The 21,298-nt window shown below is 39.4% G+C and overlaps 1 protein-coding gene across 1 annotated transcript in view; it reads left to right on the top strand.

Moving 5' to 3' along the window:
• Nucleotides 1-1,861: 1,861 nt before the first annotated feature.
• LOC131190959 (mitochondrial adenyl nucleotide antiporter SLC25A23-like) overlaps nt 1,862-21,298 on the top strand; it is a 49,967-nt gene continuing 30,530 nt past the window's right edge. Inside the window, exons 1-2 of the mRNA XM_058168531.1 lie at nt 1,862-2,206; nt 14,158-14,284. Coding sequence (XP_058024514.1) covers nt 2,009-2,206; nt 14,158-14,284 — 325 coding nt within the window. The 5' untranslated portion in view covers nt 1,862-2,008. The remainder of the gene's footprint in view (nt 2,207-14,157; nt 14,285-21,298) is intronic.

Genomic DNA, 21,298 nt, shown 5'->3' with positions numbered 1-21,298 from the left:
GTGTGTTGAAGTCTTCCTAGCTAAGGATTGTGGAAATGGAGGTCCAATATATTGGGAAAGCAGCAAGTTATAGAAATCTTTACTGGTTGCCAGGCACTTTGGGGATTGTATTTTATGCTAAGCAACATTATGATACACAGGTTGTGATTAATGGGAGTTCAAATAAAACAATATTTGATTTAGCACAAATTACATAATGATACCAGGTCTTATTTAATGTTTCCTGATTATCAATGGACCCTGCTAATTCAGCCTGCATTTGTTTATCTTTGGATATGCAAAATGGATCAAAGAATGATAGAAACACTACCGCACAAGTGCAAAAAAAGAGAAGAGGCTCACTTTTACATCAGAGTAAAAATTTGATATTGTTGAAAGACATAGCAAGCCTGAAGTAGGAGCTGATGTCAGAATGCCTATATCTATGGTACAAAACTGATTTTTATTTTGCTTTCTATAACTAGGTACTTTGACTTTGTTAATATAGTTAAATTATATATTCTTCCTATTGCTTACTAAAATATTTTATTAATAAAGTTATCACAATTTATGCTTAAAATGTTCATTGGCTATTTCTGTCAAGCTAGAACCAATCACCTCATTTTAGGTAGGAATAAAATTTCAAATTATGCAAATGTGAATAATGCAAGCATTTACTGGGATTCATTATTTGTACTGAGACCTAGTTGCACTGTATTATTTTTATTGAAATGGGTTTAATTGTTTAAGATGAGTTCAGGAATATCAAATGCCAGTTTGATCTATTAGTTAAGGTACTGGCCTAGAAACCAGGAGATTGTGAGTTCTAGTCCCATTTTAGACATGAAAGCTGGCTAGGTGACTTTGGGCCAGTCACACTCTCTCAGCCTAACATAATAAAGGCAGGATTAAAAATCTACTAAGCATATTTAATAAATAAATGCCACCATGGTGGAATGTATGCAAAATGGGTAAATGTGAAATCAGGTAATGTATCAGTATCAGTTAAAAGCCATATAAACAGTGATTCCAGCTAAAAAGACAAATGGTACAAAAATAGGGGGGGGTTTCATCAGCAAATTATACTCATTATCCCCTGGAGCTGGAATCTGCACAGGAACACTGTTAACTTTATAGTAGCCTTGAGTTTTCTGACATTATACTCAGAAGGATCTTTAAATTGAACACCTATAGCCAACCCTGGCAGAAGGGCAGGGACCAGATTTCACCTGTAGATGCAAATAAGTATTTGCACTCCATAAAGAAGGAGATCACACATGGTGCCACATCAGAACATGGTTTACTGCTTCTTTGGTGTTTAATTTTTCACTAATCACTCATTTTGTATGAATTTAGAAAATTATGGCTTAGTCAAAAGCACTCCAATATTTTCATTTGAGGACAAAGCTATCAACTGCTTCCAGAGCAGGGTCTGGTTGAAAGTAAGTAACACAACTCCCAACTCTGTTCCTCACAATATAGTAGTTCCCTCTTTCCAAAATCTGGTAAAGTGGATTAGAAGGAACCAGGTTCAAATCCCAGGAATAAATTCACAAGCAACAGAGGATGTCGGATGGGCGGAGGGAAGCCTCTTTTTTTTCCCCTCCTCGCCGTGGCGGCGAAATTCAAACCGGAGAAAAGATTTCCCGCTAAATTTCTCAGCCACTAAAGCTCATTGCATTGATCTTCCTCTTGCAACTGAATTGACCCACGGATGTCCGAGCGTTGTTTTGATCCCGCGATCGTCTACGAGCTGCCTTGCTTCTCGAGGTGGAATAACGCTCTGCTATCTTTGCAGAGACCTTCTTTTTTTTTTTTTAAGGGGAGGAGGAAACAGCTGTGGGAGGCGACGTTAACCAACGCATTGTTAAATGCCCTTGTATGGGAGGGTGGAACCGATTTTGCAAAGCGAGGCTGAGAAAGGAGCGTGCAGGGGGCAACGACACTATGGAGCCCGGCCCAGGCTAAGGGGCAAGAAGTGGTCCGCCGTGCCGCCCTTCGCGGGGGTCTAGTGGGGAGAGCAAGTGCCATGCTAGAGCCCCGCGAAGGGTCTGGGCCCCCGAAGCAGGTGTCCCTCCAAGAGGGCTTCCGCGATCCCGAGCGGCACCAGCGCTGGGCCAGCCTGTTCGAGCAGCTAGACACCAACAAGGATGGGCGAGTGGACATCAACGAGCTTCGCGAGGGCCTGGCGCGAATGGGCATGGAGGCCGGCCCCCAAGCCGAGCAGGTCAGTGGCTAGACGGGGAACACCGTTTGGCGGTAGATAGACAGATGGGGCTTGACGGCGGATGGGATTGCTCCAGCCAGCTTCTGAGCGCTCCAAGGCTTCATCCGTAGTACATCTGCAGCATGGCTCTGCAACCCCCTCCACCATCCAGCTCCCCCCAAACCGCGGCTCGGCTTCCCTTCCTCCCTTTTCGGTTTCCTTGAAACTGCAAAGGCGGCGCCTGCCCACAAAAAGAGCCAGAGGGGGGAGCTGGCTCTGCGAGGACCCCGATTCCACGCGTGGGTGCTGGGGAAGGACCTCTTCTAGTGCGCCATAGGATCTCTTTGCATGCGCCGGATCCCTTCATACAGTAATAAGAAGGTTCGTTTATGAGTCAGTCTCAGGCCAGAAAAGCCCTCGGCACCCTCCATAATCAGTAGAGGCTAGTAGAATAGCTAAAAAAATAGCCGGGGAATTATACAAGAGTCAGGTGCTTGGTTTTTAGGCCCTCTGTCTTATAAGAGTCAGCTTTCTAGGGAGGCCAGTTCTGAAGGAGAGGTTTTCACCACGTTTTAGAAACTGGGATTTAGGTGGCTTCAGCTTCTCTCACCCTGGTGATAAATCTAATCCCAGAACTGTGCAGAAGTCCTCCCTTTCTTTTGTCCTGTTCACCCCAAGAAACACATGCTAGTTCATAGTAAGTGTACAATTGATACTATTTGGGCCCTCAGGCCAGTTCTGAGAAGTACATTCTTGCAGCAATAAAGGGTCTATGCTGTAAAATGCCTGCCTTAAGGTAGCCCAACCAACTCCACATGCTAAGAGTTAGAAGCAAGACTCTGGGATTCAGATTCATTTTAACCAGGCTTCTTAAAACTGGGCTGTCCTCAGCAAACTAGTACAGCAACAGCAATTACTATTTATTCCAAAATCAACAAGGTGATTTGTGACAGTGATATTAAAAGTATAAACTTGTGGATTAGCGCCCACTTCAGCCAAACCACTGAAGTTTAGCTCAGTTGGCAGCTGTGTAGAGACCTAGAAGAAAAAAGGTAAGCAGTGGAGCCAGTAGCAGAAAATCTAAATAGCATCACTCACTTAAAATAAATGCAAATTGGTACAGTAATTATATTCCCTGGATGGTTTTTTTGGCTGCTGAGGACAGTAATGAAAATCTTCTGCAAGCACATGCTGAAAGTTACATCCATGTACTAGATTAGTGGGTGATTTTAGGTAATTGTTATCATCATTACATTAATAATTAGAGCTGTGGGAAGAGGAAATAAAGCTATTCTCTTTGAACTGACCACTTTGGAACAATGCATGTATCCTTGCCTTTCCCTGATGGCTATTTTGCAAGTTTCTCCCTTTTGGAGTCTTTATGGGATGATCATCATTCTTTGTAAATTAATTCAAAGTACATTAAAGTGCCATTACTTCTAAGCACAAGTCAATTAAACAGCTACAGGAGAAACTGTCAATAGAATAGAATAGAATAGAATAGAATAGAATAGAATAGAATAGAATAGAATTTTTTATTGGCCAAGTGTGAATGGACATACAAGGAATTTGTCTTGGTACATATGCTCTCAGTGTACATAAAAGAAAAGATCATCAAGAATTCTAAGGTACAACACTTAATGATAGTCATAGGGTACAAATAAGCAATCAGGAACCAATCAATATCAATATAAATCGTAAAGATACAGTGCTTCAAGCACTTTAGCAGTGCTGCAAGCAATCCATTGAAAAGGAAATGGCATTTCCTACAAAAGATGGGAAAAAATGTCTGGTTCTTAATGGGGGGAAATTTTTAACCTTGGTGCAGTTCAGTAACTTAAAAATTCAACAAAAAATCACTCAGGATCAGCAGTTAACAAAAGAATAAGACTGCTCAACAGTTTTCACTCATGACAGTTTCAATTTTGACTCTGAACTTGTACAAAGTACTGCTGACACATGTTCTTTGGTTGATCCACAGTAGTGCTGTAATGAGATTGCTTGATCATTGGATAGATTAACTTATTTTGATAGTGGTTCATTGAATATGCTTCAGGGGCTGTTCATACCATTAAACCATATGATGTGATTTACAGAACACAACTTGTTTAACATAATAGGTTTTGTAGGTTGGGTTTAGCATGTTATAGGAATGCAGCTATTAGGCTTTTAAATAATAAATTATGGTTTAGTGTGTTATGGCTACCAAGCTAATAATGTAGTAATAAACCATATAGTATAAATGAAGCCACAGTTTTTCCCCTTAAGGTTCCCCCTCCCCCCCAATTTTGGTTATTAGATACCTCAGTGATTCACAAATGAGAATGATCACACATCCTGTAGATGGGATACAGGTTGATTTTTTTTAAACTAGTCTCACTGACACTGTAGTAGGAGACAACAAGATGACATTCCACAGAAACTGTTTTGAAGCTACATTGCTGTTGGACAGTTCATAGCAGTGGTAGTCAACCTGGTCCCTATTGCCCACTAGTGGGCATTCCAGCTTTCATGGTGGGCGGTAGGGGTTTTGTCCAATACTGAAGTACTTTCCTTTTTTTTAATTTAATTGACTTTTTAAAAAAATTTCATAGCATTATTTAAAAACATTTTCATTAGGTTTTCATAAAATTCCCCGTGACAATTTAAATTTCTGAAAATATACTATTTGTATTGCCCGCGCATAAATTTAGTTCACGTTACGTAAGTGAAACTAAATGGCACCATAGTGCGATTGCAAACAAAAGGGCCTCATCCCAGAATAGCTCGCACATCTCCTACCACACCATCCAGCTGTAACAGACAAGCATAGCTGGTAGCTGGCGCCCCCCCCAAACCCAATCCACAATGCGCGAGAGGCATGCGCAGACGACGATACACGGTGCAATACTGTGGAACCGGTGGGCGGTTAGAAAATTTTACTACTAATAGAGATACAAAAGTGGGCGGTAGGTATAAAAAGGTTGACTACCCCTGGTTCATAGTCTATTTTGAATCTAATATTAAAACCAAGCTAAAGTGGGTTACCAAGGAAACTACCAGCTTAAAAAAGATAGAAGTCCTAACTAAATATGCTAATCTAATCAGTGCCTAGATTTAGTAAATTATCTAAAAGAAAACCAATTAATAAAATACGACACAACATAAAATCTAAAAGCAGAAACATTTTTCCTTTTTTAAATGGATCATTACATGAATTCTGGACCCCAAAATGCAGCCATATTCTGATGTGAAAGACTGTAGTTTTATCAGTAGAATTTACAAGAGAGTATTAAGGATGTGTGTGCACAGGTACCATATATGTGGTACCTTGCTCAATAGTAGTAGTACCTGTGAGAGGGATCTTGGAGTCCTAGTGGACAACCATTTAGATATGAGCCAGCAATGTGCAGGTGCTGCTAAAAAAGCCAACACAGTTCTGGGCTGCATAAACAGAGGGATAGAATCAAGATCACGTGAAGTGTTAGTGCCACTTTATAATGCCTTGGTAAGGCCACACTTGGAATACTGCATTCAGTTTTGGTCGCCACGATGTAAAAAAGATGCTGAGACTCTAGAAAGAGTGCAGAGAAGAGCAACAAAGATGATTAAGGGACTGGAGGCTAAAACATGAAGAACGATTGCAGGAACTGGGTATGTCTAGTTTAATGAAAAGAAGGACTAGGGGAGACATGATAGCAGTGTTCCAATATCTCAGGGGCTGCCACAGAGAAGTGGGAGTTGGGCTGTTCTCCAAAGCACCTGAGGGTAGAACAAGAAGCAATGGGTGGAAACTGATCAAGGAAAGAAGCAACTTAGAACTAAGGAGAAATTTCCTGACAGTTAGAACAATCAATAAGTGGAACGACTTGCCTGCAGAAGTTGTGAATGCTCCAACACTGGAAATTTTTAAGAAAATGTTGGATAACCATCTGTCTGAGATGATGTAGGGTTTCCTGCCTGGGCAGGGGGTTGGACTAGAAGGCCTCCAAGGTCCCTTCCACCTCTGTTGTTATTATTATTATTATAATGGATCAGTTTGGATGCTAGTTCAGTTAAACTCAGTGGGAATTACTTTCAAGTAAATGCATGTAGGTTTATAACCTTAAAAATCTTCAAACTATTTAAGCTTAGTTTCTTGTATATTTATATACACATCTATATAGTTTTCCAAAATAATAATCCCATGGGAAAGAAGATTTTGTTAAAAGTTTTGTCCTTATTAAACATTGCATCCTGGATTTGCTAATAATGGGGAAAGGGAATTTGATCTGCTAGAAAGGGCAAGGAATGTAAAATGTAAAACATTTTAATGAAAAATCCTTGTATCTTTTAACAAAAATAATGTTTATTCTCAAGATGCATTCAGATAACTAAGAACTATTTAGGATGGAGCAGACTTTTCCTGGATCTCAACTTATTTGCTCTGAAAATTTTTGTGCAAAATTGATTGTTTCTATCTGCATGCCAAAATGTACCTTTCAGTATATATGGTAGTTCTTGCATGCATTGTTGCTGTCAGTGCACTTAAGTATTGGCTTAGTTTACAAATCAAATTAACTAATAAGATTCATTTCATATCCAAAAACTACATTCTGATTTATTTCTTCTGCATTAGAAACACCAGGGGAAAAAGTTGGAGGTATACTGACAGATTATCTAGTACACTAAGAACAGCCTTCCTAACCTCTAGATCCATATTGCTTAATATTTGCCTTCAGGACACCTTCTCACTTTTAAAAATCATGGTGGATTTGTTTGCATGGGTGGTATTTACTATATTAAAAATTAAAACTGACACATTCATAGAATGTTTATTGAATAATGTAAAAATAAGTGTCAAATGCGAACAAATGTAAAACATTTTAATGAAAAATCCTTGTATCTTTTAACAAAAATAATGGAAAAGGTGACATTGTTTTAAATTTTTGCAAATATTTTCAATATATGACAACCTATTTTGATTCCACAGACCCCTGAAAAACACAGCTGTAAACCTGCGGGAACAACTATTGAGAAATCTATTGAGATAGTTCTTTGCTGTTCCTGGAGCTACTGTTTCCTCTTTCATTTGCCCCTTTATTCTGCTTGGACCAGCGTAGTTGCTTTATTATTTTAAAACCAACATTCTTAACATACCATCCATATTTTTCTCATTTTAAACAAAAGATTTACAAAATGGTATATTTGTAAAACTCTCCACACCAAAAAAAGAAAACCCAGGAAGGCACTTTCTGCACAGTCATCTTGCAGAGCTCTTTATCGTGGCTTTATGCCCTTCAAGCAGGTCAGGTCCCCCCTTCCCTTAGCGGTAGCACACTCTGGTGTCTTTTTGAGTCTTTTGGCCACAATGAATATTAAATGCCCCTTGGTTGTCAAGGCTTGGCATGTGCAGCAAAATTGAATAGTCCTATTGGGGAAGGGACAGATAACGTTAACTCAGCATCCATTTTTTTTGTAGTCCTCAAATTATAGTGGAGTGGGACATCACTTTGACTAGTGGCCATTTTGATTACTATGCCAGTGTTTGATCTCAAATCCACTTGTGCCATTGACAGGTTTGGCTCAGTAACTGCAGGAAAGACATCTTTGTGCAACTTTGGGGATTTGTAAACCATGGTTTGTGTGCTAACTAAACCAACAGTAGCTTAGTGTGAGGTAAAATATAACCCCAAACTTATTCTCATTCATCAAAAATGTGCTGAGCCAGGTAATTTGATGTACGGCAAACCATTGGGCATCAGAAAAAGAGAATCCATTCAGAAATTGGGTGTAGGTAGTGGAAGTCAGGCATTCAACTTGCAGGCTCTTTAGTCATTAGAGCATTTCACAGCTTGTTTAAACCATGTGGCATTGGGCTATTTTCATACTTCTATGTTTACATTCTTTTGGTTTGTCTGGCTCCTTTTCCTGCTCAGACTGGTCATGTGAGTGCCCTGGAAGTGTGTGAGAACACTACCCTGCTGTTCAGACCAAAAGAATTGCAAGAAAAGACTCTGGATTGTTTGCTTTATTTACAAAATGGAGTAAAGTAGACGTGCCCATTTCCTTTGAAGCAGATGTAACCATCTTTGGATTTCTCTTTGAAAACAGATCCTGGCCCATCTAAGCAAGTGTCTGGCTTTTTAAGAATGCTGACTTTGTGAATCAAAGATATTACTGATGTGGAGTGAGACCAAAAAAATTATTTAGCCAAATAAGACAGAACTGGCATTATGCCAATGGTTTACATCTGAAAAATGGTGATTGAATTGAACAGGGTTGGTGGGGGAGGAAAGGTGATGAAAAGACAAGGCATGGAATATTAAAAAGAGAAAATGTCTTTTAGTGGCTGCTATTGAATGAATAAGAAAGGGTAGAACTATTGAAATATGTGTACAGGAGTTCCCATCATTGCATCCAGGATGTTGCAATTATTACAGGAAAACTCATCTAAGAACAAAAAATGGTATATACTTCCCTCCCCTCATGGTGTTCAGTAAACCTGCTTTGTATGAATGTATTAAATATTTACAGGGCTGGAATGTAGTGAGAGAAACAAAATCCTGTTGGTCCCAGTTTCTACATCTTAATTCTTGGTTCTTTTATTTAGTTTGCGTCACCTGAACGTTCCTGGTAATTATGAACATGGTAGTGATTGCTCTGTCATCTCACACAAAAGATTTACAAAATGGTATATTTGTAAAACTCTCCACACCAAAAAAAGAAAACCCAGGAAGGCACTTTCTGCACAGTCATCTTGCAGAGCTCTTTATCGTGGCTTTATGCCCTTCAAGCAGGTCAGGTCCCCCCTTCCCTTAGCGGTAGCACACTCTGGTGTCTTTTTGAGTCTTTTGGCCACAATGAATATTAAATGCCCCTTGGTTGTCAAGGCTTGGCATGTGCAGCAAAATTGAATAGTCCTATTGGGGAAGGGACAGATAACGTTAACTCAGCATCCATTTTTTGTAGTCCTCAAATTATAGTGGAGTGGGACATCACTTTGACTAGTGGCCATTTTGATTACTATGCCAGTGTTTGATCTCAAATCCACTTGTGCCATTGACAGGTTTGGCTCAGTAACTGCAGGAAAGACATCTTTGTGCAACTTTGGGGATTTGTAAACCATGGTTTGTGTGCTAACTAAACCAACAGTAGCTTAGTGTGAGGTAAAATATAACCCCAAACTTATTCTCATTCATCAAAAATGTGCTGAGCCAGGTAATTTGATGTACGGCAAACCATTGGGCATCAGAAAAAGAGAATCCATTCAGAAATTGGGTGTAGGTAGTGGAAGTCAGGCATTCAACTTGCAGGCTCTTTAGTCATTAGAGCATTTCACAGCTTGTTTAAACCATGTGGCATTGGGCTATTTTCATACTTCTATGTTTACATTCTTTTGGTTTGTCTGGCTCCTTTTCCTGCTCAGACTGGTCATGTGAGTGCCCTGGAAGTGTGTGAGAACACTACCCTGCTGTTCAGACCAAAAGAATTGCAAGAAAAGACTCTGGATTGTTTGCTTTATTTACAAAATGGAGTAAAGTAGACGTGCCCATTTCCTTTGAAGCAGATGTAACCATCTTTGGATTTCTCTTTGAAAACAGATCCTGGCCCATCTAAGCAAGTGTCTGGCTTTTTAAGAATGCTGACTTTGTGAATCAAAGATATTACTGATGTGGAGTGAGACCAAAAAAATTATTTAGCCAAATAAGACAGAACTGGCATTATGCCAATGGTTTACATCTGAAAAATGGTGATTGAATTGAACAGGGTTGGTGGGGGAGGAAAGGTGATGAAAAGACAAGGCATGGAATATTAAAAAGAGAAAATGTCTTTTAGTGGCTGCTATTGAATGAATAAGAAAGGGTAGAACTATTGAAATATGTGTACAGGAGTTCCCATCATTGCATCCAGGATGTTGCAATTATTACAGGAAAACTCATCTAAGAACAAAAAATGGTATATACTTCCCTCCCCTCATGGTGTTCAGTAAACCTGCTTTGTATGAATGTATTAAATATTTACAGGGCTGGAATGTAGTGAGAGAAACAAAATCCTGTTGGTCCCAGTTTCTACATCTTAATTCTTGGTTCTTTTATTTAGTTTGCGTCACCTGAACGTTCCTGGTAATTATGAACATGGTAGTGATTGCTCTGTCATCTCACACCCAAATAGGAGACAGGGTTATTATAGTTATATAAATTAGCAGCCCTGTTCAAAAAACAATTTATGGAAGCTATTCTATTCTGCAGCAAGAGCTATAGATTAGAAAAATTATGTTTTCTTAATTCAAAAGTTCAAAAAATACTGGGGGCTTCTGGGTGGCGCCACCTTTCTCGCTGGGTGCTAATTTATGGCACTCCGCATTGAATATGGTAAAAGCCGGTGATAACAGCTGATCCCGGCTTAATTTCCCTCTCTGGTTGAAAGAGAGAGAAAGAGCAAGGGGGGGGAAATTGTGGTAGATTCCCCTAGGGGCTTTGTTTTTGTAATGCAAAGTCCTGAAAGGTCGAATCCCCTTGAACCCTCCCCCAACCTCCAGTATTCACTGCGCTCCTGAAAAAGCAGGAAAAGAGGAAGGTGTCCACTTCTGCTAACAACTGATTTCTTTTTGTGGTTACTAAAAGCAGACGGAAGAAGCGTGAGTGAACAATTATTGGTTTGCAAGTATTTTTGATTTTCTGACTTCTACCTTTTTTTTTTTTAAAAAGAGAAATTTGCCCCCCCCCCTTCAGTTTCGTTTTAGAGAAACTGAAAGCAGAGCGATACATCAAAGGGAGCCTTGCTGTTGAATCGAAACTGAATGGAGATTTTATCTTATTGTGTTTGACTGTGGACTGTTGGATTATATTACGTTGTTTAAGTACTTTACAAGGGGATTCTCAGTAGGAACTTTGTCATGGAGGTTTTTTCAGAAGAATGGATTCGTGACTTTATACAGGACTACACAGAAAGTATGTATTTAATTATTCAGAAATACGAATTGATAAAAAATGGGGATGTTTTGGATGAGAGCTTGGAGCAAATTAACCAGTGCAATCATTCGGAAAATGGAATGGAGGAGATACAAATAAAAGTGGATAAATATGAAGATTTGATCGTGAAGAAACAAGTTGATGTAAAGAAGTTTTCTTTAAATAGTTTGGATGAAATGCCTGAATTTGTGCTACAGGAGATTGTCCCTCGAACGGAAAAGACTCACAAGCTTAATGTTTCCCAAGAGTTCTCTTTTTGGACTGATGGAATATACGGCAGTAATTTTTGGATTCTTGGACATAAGGAATTACTAGGAAATATTATGATTGACTTTTTAAAAGGAGTAATGAAGGAAAGACAGAGATTAATGCATCAAAAAAAATGGCAAGAGACAAAAGTATTATCCTTGAAACAAGGTTTTTTTAAAATATTAACAGACAAAAATATTAGTGTCCCGGAAAGACAATTTGTGAGGAAGATCTGGAAGAAATGGGTTGATTATATGTTTTATATCTATCATAAAAGACTAGATATTTGGATCTATACTGGATTTTGATGAGGAAGGACTAAAGTTGAATAGATATTGTAATTTTCTGTATTGAATTTTAAATAGAATATTCTCAAAAGATCTTATGTAAGAAAGACCTGGGGGAAAATTATATGGTTATAGAAGCTATAAGGGAGATATTTTTTGAATTGGATTGGATTTTTATGCTTTAGCTGGTTTTAAATACTTTAGGATTAATCTGTTCTATTGATTTATATATTTTATTACTGTTAATTGTTATTTTTATTTTTTATTTTTATTTTTTATTTTTTTGAAGGATTTTGGTTATGTTAGGAGGAAGTCAGAGCTAGAGAGGAAAATTGGTATAATAGTTTTGGGAGAAAATTTTCTTAGCATATGTTTGTTTTATTTTAACTATACCTTGTGCTTGTTCCGGGAAGCCAGGGGGGAGGGGGGAGGGTATTAGTGAAGGGAGGGGGGTTGGGGGGAAAGGGGGGGAAAGAATTTTTTTTGTAAAACTTTTTGAATAAAAAAAATAAAAAAAAGTTCAAAAAATACTATGAGTAGTCCTTGAGTTACAACTATAATGGACCCTACCCATTACAATCGTAAAATGTTAGTTGCAAAACCATTTTACATTTTTTGTGGCAGTCAAGCAGAAACTTGGGAGGTCGTAAGTGCAAATGTGATTTTTAAATGAAATCATTGTTTGCTATGGCATGGTTTTGCTGCAAACCAGAAGTGCTGTTGTAATTTTGGATCCAGGTCATAAGTCCCCTTTTTAAGATTAGTCATAACTTCAAATGGTCACTAGTGACCGGTCATAAGTCAAGGACTATATGTATTGAATTTTAACAATTTGGCAAGGAGTTATTGTTAATTCTATCTTTATTCCTATCTATATATTTATCCTTAGATTAAGAGAAATCCTTGGAAAGGCAGTGTTTGTTTGTTTTTTTTAAATATCTATTCCCCCTTCTCCAGGATTTTATATTCACAAAGGTACTATCTTCATGAATAAAGCTGTAGTGAACGTACAACATATTTTGCAACATTTTGAGCTGCCTGCAATTAGAAATTTCATGTCACTTCTTCTGTCTTCAGACTCACAACAGCAGAAATAATCTTTGTTGTCTGGCTTAGGAAAACCTGCATGTAGCATCAAGTCTGGCCTTGTCCAGTTAAATGACTTTGCAGCTCATATTACACTTAAGCCTCTTGGAGATAGAATAGCAATGGTGGATAAACACTTTGCAAATTAGAGTGACAGCCAAAGTTATGCTAACTAGCTTGTGAGCAAAGATGGTGTCTTCCCAAGAATTTCTGCCTCCTTAGTCAGATCTTCATCCCCAGGACATTCCCTCCCGGTTGCAGGCCTCCTGTGACCTCCTGTAGGAGAAAGAGAAAGATTTCCATGTCTTTGGACTGAACAATTTCAGATTTCAGTTGTACAAAGAGGGGTTGTGTCTCCTTTGATCAGGGGTATCAAACTCACAGTGATACATTGTCACGTGATGTATCACAACTTTCCCCAAACGGGACTGGCATGGTCAGCGCATGCTGCACTCGGGCCACAAGTTCGACACCCCTGCCTTAGATAAAAGCAGTGGTGTCAAGAAGAAATATTTTAGCCTGGCCTTCTCCTGGATATCTTCACCAGGAGACATCCATTCCAAGCACTGCCTAAAAGACCAAGCTATGAATCAGGAAGTTCTTAGGGCAAGTGTCACCTTTGCCATGAAATCACTTGGTAGCATTAAGAAAATTCTTCTTTCTTCACCTCACCTCTTCATTTTCTAAATATAGATACATTATTTCCTTTGCAGGTCAACAGTAGGGACTATAATTAGGTACTGCAAGTGGAGTTTGAAACATTTTATAAGTAAGTGTCATATGTAAAGGATATAATTCACTGTAGGATGTTTGGTTTGTGAACTTTTGGAATGTGAACATTTTCTTTCAGGAATCTAAACGTATTCTTACAGTGAAACGTAGGCATGTACCGCCAGTACAAATTAAAAGATATGACAGATGTAGACAGATGATATCCACACTTAAAATATCATGTTGACAACATTTGTACAGAGCTAGGTATGCATATCTTTTGCAATAGGAGAAGTGGCTTGTGTAATCCATTAAATCAACTTGTGTTTTCCAGATATGTTAGACTTTCTTTCCTGTTTTCCTGCACTGGCCATGAAATATGAGAATTGTAGTCCGTTACTGTACCAGGCCACTGTAGTGGGAAAATGTGCATTAAAACAATCACTTAGATTTATAACTTCCTCCTGCAGTAGCCAAGATGTTTTGAAATGGTAATGTTCACCTTAGTCAGGGGTGTCAAATTGGTGGCGCGCAGACTCGATGCGTCACATGCAGGCCACGCCCACTCCTGCTCCATGAAGGGAAAAAACATCACAAAATGTCACATGACGGCAATGTGACGCCACGAGTTTGACACCCATGACTTTGGTGAATTGCAGTTCTTCAACTTCTTTCTAAAACTCACTTGGCTTCTACTTTTTTGCAGGATATCTTACGGGAGGGTGACACAGATCATGATGGAGAACTCAACTTTGAGGAATTTGCTCAGTACCTTCAGGAGCGGGAACGGAAGTTGTTGCTGATGTTTCACAGCCTGGATCGCAACAATGATGGTAGGAAACTCCCCCAAAGACTTCCATTCTGTCTGAGCCTAAAGTGGAGTCAGCTTTTCTTTAAACTCTTCTTCATCTTAACAACATGAAGTGCTTGGTTTATAATTGTGCCATTTTCTTCATTTCCCCCCACATAACAGTTCCCCCCCATTATTAATTAATAAAGCCTGTCTTTTTAAAATGTCTTTTAAAATAGTAAGGAGTATTTCATACGTATTTATTCTGTATTCTTTGAGCAGGACCTAAATTAAAAAACCCTTCATTTCAGACTTACAGATCATACAGTATGTAAAGCCAGAATGTAGGTTACCCGATTTTGATTTAGTATGTTGTGAACCCAGCCATTGTGGCTTGGGTTACAGGCTAGCATAGTAACCTCATATTGTGATTTGCTAAATTCATGAACACCTTAACCCACTTCATACAATTCTTCCCATGTCACATTTGCCCAGAAATAATATCTTTCTGTATCTTCACTGATAACAATATATCCTGACTTGTTCTTCTCTCATGCACCTCTACCCTCATTTGTTTGGGACTCAATTAATACCTGATGTCCAACTGTGAAAATAGAGATCCAGGGCATAAGAGCCTCAGAGTTTTTGGTCTTTTGGTCATCTGTTCCGTTCTTTTCCTGGGTTGAGTTCCAAGAGCCAAGAAGTATTTGCTCTGTTCTATTTACTTTTTTTAAAAAAAGCCTGGTTAACTTCTAGACATTTCTATGATACAGTACAGGCAAGGCTTCTTATAGCCTTGGCTTCTAGCAATAGAAAGCCTTACATATATTATTATTACTACTGCTGATGTCATGGTCCTTCCGACTTACACCTGACAATTGCAGATTCTTTCAGCTGGCTCCTCTTTCATAGACATCCTTTTAAGAAGACACAGGCAGCCACATGGCACTTTTTAGCAGGTGCTGCCTTCTGGACTAGTTAGATGCAATGCAGTCTATCCTGTTATCAGGCAGAGTGCTGTTGTAGGGCAGTCCGAGATGATCAGTCCAGATTTAAGGGCAAAACTAAGCATTACCTGGCTGGATATATGTTGTATTTAGCCTTGAAAGCACAGGATGTTACTCTTACATCTCTTGCTCATTGCTCTCTGATTCAGATGCTTGGAAATAATGGATATTTCTAGGCAAAACTTTTATGGTATAAAATATGTTGGACTCATCATTCATATATAATGACCCCATGGGTTCCATATGTCATTTTTATACACACACACACACACCAAAAACCCCAAGCTGGTGAAGAAAAGAGACAAGCCCAAATTTTTAAAATGTGCAGTTGAAAAACCTTTCCTTTCTATATGGCCTTCCCTGTTACAGAACTATTTTGTGTTTTGCCAAGCAAGTTGTTTCTCTAAACAGACAAAGCAGAGATAAATCCACTGAACACAGCAGCACTTACCGCTAAGTTAACATTGGTAGGATCTGGGCAGTGTGGTTATATAAATACGTCCTATTCATTTATTTTTGAATTTGAAGATGTTCCTGAGCTGCATAGAGACATGCTGTTATTATTGTGCAGAAGTTGCATTTTTCTCTTTAAAGGAGACATGAAAGTAAACTTGACAAACAACTAATCAAATTTTACTTTGTCCTTTCCCTCTCCTTTTGAAGAAAGTATACTTGGAAACCAACAGTGAGGTAGATGAGAATGCCACAAATTGTAGTTTTTTGGCGACTTCTGAAACTGAATAATTTTTTTAAAAAAAGTCTGAAATTATCAGGTAACTTTTTAAACTGGTCTTGTTCTAATGAGAACAAGAAAAAGGAAAGGTTGAGTTTGAAATTGTCCAGATTAGGTTCTCCAGCTGCTTTCAAATTGGAATTTCTAGCTAGAATGGTCCAAACCAGATTGTTAAAGACTGCTAAAAGCATCAGTTGCTAAAGGATGAAAACAAGGCTCTAGTTGATTCTTTGTGACACATTCTTTTTATATTGCTCTTATGCAGTGCAGATTTAAATTCTATTTTGAAGTCCTTGTCAGACAGCCCTGGGGATTATATAGCTTCCTATTACATAAGGGTCTTCCCAGTTGGCTTGCAATTTTATTTTCAGCACTTTGTGTTTTCATTTAATGCGCTCAGCTCAAGCTGCAGCCTTATTTCCAGATCTTTCTGCCATGTCTTTAAACTGCTGCTTACTCAGCAAACATTAAGCAGGTGCAGTTTTTCCTCGCATCAAAATAAGGGGAAGAGCAGGGGGGAAAGGTCACTGTAAAAAAGTTTCTTTATCAACCTTTTTAAAGAATTTAACACTGGAGATTTAAAACTGATAGTTAAATATGCAGATTGTTGAGGAATGCTTGGGAGAAGCAGCTTGCTGAATTAGGCCGAAACCAACAAATTGGGAGTGAATGCAGAGGTTTCATCCAGGTCTCCTGCATCTTGCACCTAGTGCAGGGGTGTCAAACTCGCAGCCCATGGGCCGGATGTGTCATGTGCTGGCCCCGGTTTAGCGAAGGGGGAGAAAGTCTCGATACGTCACATGACACTGCCATGACAACGCAAGTTTGACATCCCTGACCTAGTGCAATCAATGGAAAAATTTGCATGTTCTATTCTGACCCCTCCCTCTCAACTACTGCTGGAGAATCATGCTTGTTCTTCTTTGTAACTTTGCTATACGTTCTGTCTCCCTGGCCCTGAAGGTCCTTTGTTTAGCGATAAGCCCACTTGAGTAGCCAGCTTCTCTAGTCAATAATCTATCCTATGAAAGCATAGATGACAATTTTCTCACATTTTCAAAAATATATGAAGCTCAAATCAAAGAAACAAGATAATGGCTTAGTACAGGGGTCTCCAACCTTGGCAACTTTAAGCCTGGAGGACTTCAACTCCCAGAATGCCCCAGCCAGCAAAGCTGGGAGTTGAAGTCCACCAGGCTTAAAGTTGTCAAGGTTGGAGACCCCTGGCTTAGTATAAAGTAGGAACCTGGCCTTCCTTGCCTGTTTGTAAACTCTAGCTTGCATCTTGGTGCATTGCGTCAAGACAGCCAATTACACTTTATTCAGTAAAGTATAATTTAACATACCAGAGTTTGATACAATGTGTGAGCCAGATCCATAACCATCTCTTCCTTTTAAAAGGGCTGTCCTTCTTGTGAAAAGGAAAAAAAACCTCTGTTGCTTCAGGTTTTTCTGGTTGCTCAGTGTCTTTTCCTGTGGGGCCAAAAATAAGGATTTCAGCCCATAGAGAAGAATATAAAGTTGGCCCAGGAGCAAAAGAAACACTATTTGGAGAGAACAGAATCCATGGAATTTGGGAAGGCTGCTCTTCTACAAGTCTTCACTTCTCAAAACTATACACACACAAAGGAGGACAACTGGTTTCCTAAGATAATTTTGAAAATGACCTCCAGTTCCACCTCCTTGCCCTCTCTTCTAAAAGAGATGTTAGTTTGGAACCCAGGCAGTTTGGTCAAATTTTATTTGAGATTATTAAAGACTGGCTATTTTTCTACCCCATCCAGCAGCAATTGAACCGTCTATCGTTCTATCCCATCAAGCAGCAATTCTGGATTTTTCCTTGTATTAGCATACAGCGAAAGAGGCAATGTTCTCCTTTTCTTTCTCCTATTAAGAGAGCTGGCTATGTATTTGTGTGGGAGCAACTGTGGGTTGAAAAATGCCAAAGAAAGCATCTTTCTAAACTACAATCTTGTTGCAAAAATACCTAGGCATGTGTGGTGTTGCTTGTTTTAAAAACATAATAAAGCACACAAACAAAATATCCCACTGGTTTTAAACATAGACTTAGCAACCATCATTCCATTTCCCATTATTTCCAAGATAGACTGCTGCAGTGATATTTATTGCAGAACTGACCTTGTGGAGGTTTGCCAGAACTTAACTGTGCAAAACTTTGTGGATATTTTCCACAGGTTGAATCTAAGCAACTTTCAGACAAAATCAGACTTTTTTAAAAAAATTAAGATAATAGCATTTAAGTGATTGACTACTTTGAAGATGACATTAAATAAATATTTTTGTCTATTTAATATAATTAGGCAACTGATTTTAAATATCATTTTCAATAAAAGTGCATATAAGCAGATGACAACAGATATGCCATTTCTTCAATACATAGGAAGAATGCTTCTATAATTTCTTCTAGTCCATATATGTGCACATTAAAAAATTATATCCTTCCTAGTAGAAAAATATTAGAGACCTTCACTTCATTGATAGATTAATTACTGACACGTTTAAATCAGTTACAATTTATTTTAATTATATTCAGTTAAAATTAAATTATATGTAATAACATTAGGAACCAGGACTGAGGTAGGTTGAATAATAATTATTATCTGCCTTGAGCCTTGGAGTAGATAGAGTTTATAAATTCAGAAATAGGGGATATGCAGGACTGAATATCATATGGGTGGCCATTTTTATGCACCTGGAGGGTGGGAAACTAACATGGAACATGATCATTTGCATAAAATTAGAATATGCTAATTGAGAGGAGGAGAGAGCTTAGGGCTGCACAGTGCTTTGGAATCAATTTAGCACTTCAGAATATGGAGGAATGCAAACACAATCCTTGTCTGCAGTTTACTAGAGCAGCTAGAAGGTTCCTCAAAGGAGCCTCAGGAACAAGGAAGAAGGAACTGTGTTTGTGTTCTCCTGTGTCCTGAAGCATTTGTTCCCAACTGAATCCAAAGCACAGTGTAGCCTTAATATACATGCAAATTCTAAAATAACTTCTGTCATTTAAATTTAAAACTCAGAAGACTCAACGTTATGGGTAAGATTATGAGCAAATATTTGAACATCTGCAGCCCATATATTCTGTTGTGTCTTGTCCGCTCTCACCGCAGCCGGGGTCTGCTTATCTGCTCCCAAACACGGAGGAATGTATGCCTCCCGGCCCCAGTCCTGGCTCCATGCCCAGACAAGCTGCAGAGGAGGGGGCACCTCCCGGTCCCAGCCTTGGCTCCATGCCCAAGCAGGCTGCAGAGGAGGGAGCATCCCCCGGCCCCAGCCCTGGCTCCATGCCCAGGCAAACGGAGCAGCTAGACCCCTCCCCCTCCTCCATAGCATGTGAACCTGAGGAAAGTTTACTTCCAACAGCTGATTGGAGTGACCCTCGCATCAGAAGATTGGATAGGCGGAGGCAACAGAAGGAAGGGAGGGGCAGGCCTTATTGAGTGCTGAGTCATGGAGCCACACCCCATGGCCTATATAAAGGATCTGCTTTCTGGCAGTCTCTGAGTCAGGCAAAGTCGAACTTATCTTGCTGAAGTCACTTTCTGGTCTCCTGCCTGCTCTGAGGACTTTGCTAGGACTTTGGGCAGAGCTGCAGAGGCAAGCCTGATTCGGATTTCCCTGACCCGGCCGTCAGCGGAGGAGTGGGACACGACATATTCCTTGTTGATAGACATCCCAGAACATCCACAATCTCTTTTAGGAAGCTTCTCATTCAGACCGACTTGGACTGGCCTTCTAAGGAGGCCTTCAGATTTTAAGCTGTCTTTTGGCAAACTTTTCAAATATGATACTCAGTAAAGTCAGTCCCATACAACAGTCCATACTTGTATCACCATTGTTGGGAGATTGGTGACCTTCCATGTGCTGTTAGTTGGCCACTGTGAGAACAGATTGCTGGACTAGATGGGCTAGGGGTTAAATCCAGTAAGATGCTATTTATGTTGTTAGGAACATGTGCATGTGTGCAATGTTGAGGCAGTCTTGATTAGAGTGTACACTACAAAGAATTAGAATTCTTAAGTAAGGATTGATTTGTCCTTTAGAAACCATCACTGAATCCAATCATAGAGGACAATTTTCTCTCAGTATCTAACCTCCCAAGATGGTTGAGAAAGTGGTCATATAACAGCTTCAGAAGACCCTGGATGAAGCAGATTATCTGGACTCCTTTCCAGGCTAGGATATAGGATGGAAATGGCATTGGTTATGCTTTTAGATATCTCTGTTGAGGTGGGGTGTAGGTAGTAGTGCATCCATTCTTGCTCTTCTTGACCTCTCGGGCCTTTAGTACATCAAACATGGTATACTTCTGGATCAGCTCCAGAAATTGGGAATGGCAGCCCTGTATTGAGCTGGTTCTCCTCCTTTCTCCAGAGTCTATACCAGGGGTGAAATCCAACAAGTTCTGACAGGTTCTGGAGAACCTGTAGTGGAAATTTTGAGTAGTTCTGAGAACCGGCAAATGCCACCTCTGGCTGGCCCCAAAGTGGAGTGGGAATGGAGATTTTGCAATATCCTTCCCACAGGAGTTGGGAGGGAATGGGGATTTTGCAGTATCCTTCCCCTGGAGTGGGGAGGAAAAAGAGATTTTGCAGTATCCTTCCCTTGCCACGCCCACCAAACCATGCCCACAGAACCAGTAGTAAAAAAAATTGGATTTCACCACTGGTCTATACCAATCAATAGTGATCAGGGAGGAGAGATTCCCACCTTTGCTCGGGAGAGAGAGAGAGGAAGGGAGAGAGAGAGAGAGGAAGGGAGAGAGAGGGAGATAGGCAGGCAGGCAGGCTGGCTAAATCCAACATAATTACTACCCACTTATGAGAAACGGCTAGTAGAACAAATAGCTAATTTGTCTAAGGACTTTTCCACACCACAACTTTAAGTTATAGTAGACACAGCACAAACATTGTGAACATTGCTTTCTTATTTTAAGCTGTCTTAAAATAAGGAAGGGTGAGGGAATATATTTACAGATCTCAAAACAAATGGAAAAGAGCCACCTACTAATTCCATAGTTACTCACTGAACTCAAAAGAAAAGTTAATGGCATCTTGTCTTAGCCTGGTTGAAACATCTTGTGCTTCCAGTGTTCTATTCCTATTTTTATTCTGATATCTCTGGGGTAATAAAACATTTTGCATTGAAACTATGCAGTACACCTAATTGCGTATTTGCTCCTACAAAGCCAGGCAGTTTTTCCAGTTCTGCCATTTAATGTTTTTTATATAATTGTTCTGATGGAAATGTTTCTTTTTTTCTAATACCCAATTAAAGCATCCTTTCTTGAGCT

Source organism: Ahaetulla prasina, chromosome 2 (genome assembly GCF_028640845.1).
Source record: "Ahaetulla prasina isolate Xishuangbanna chromosome 2, ASM2864084v1, whole genome shotgun sequence".
Lineage (NCBI taxonomy): Eukaryota > Metazoa > Chordata > Lepidosauria > Squamata > Colubridae > Ahaetulla > Ahaetulla prasina.
This window is presented reverse-complemented; position numbering and strand designations above follow the sequence as displayed.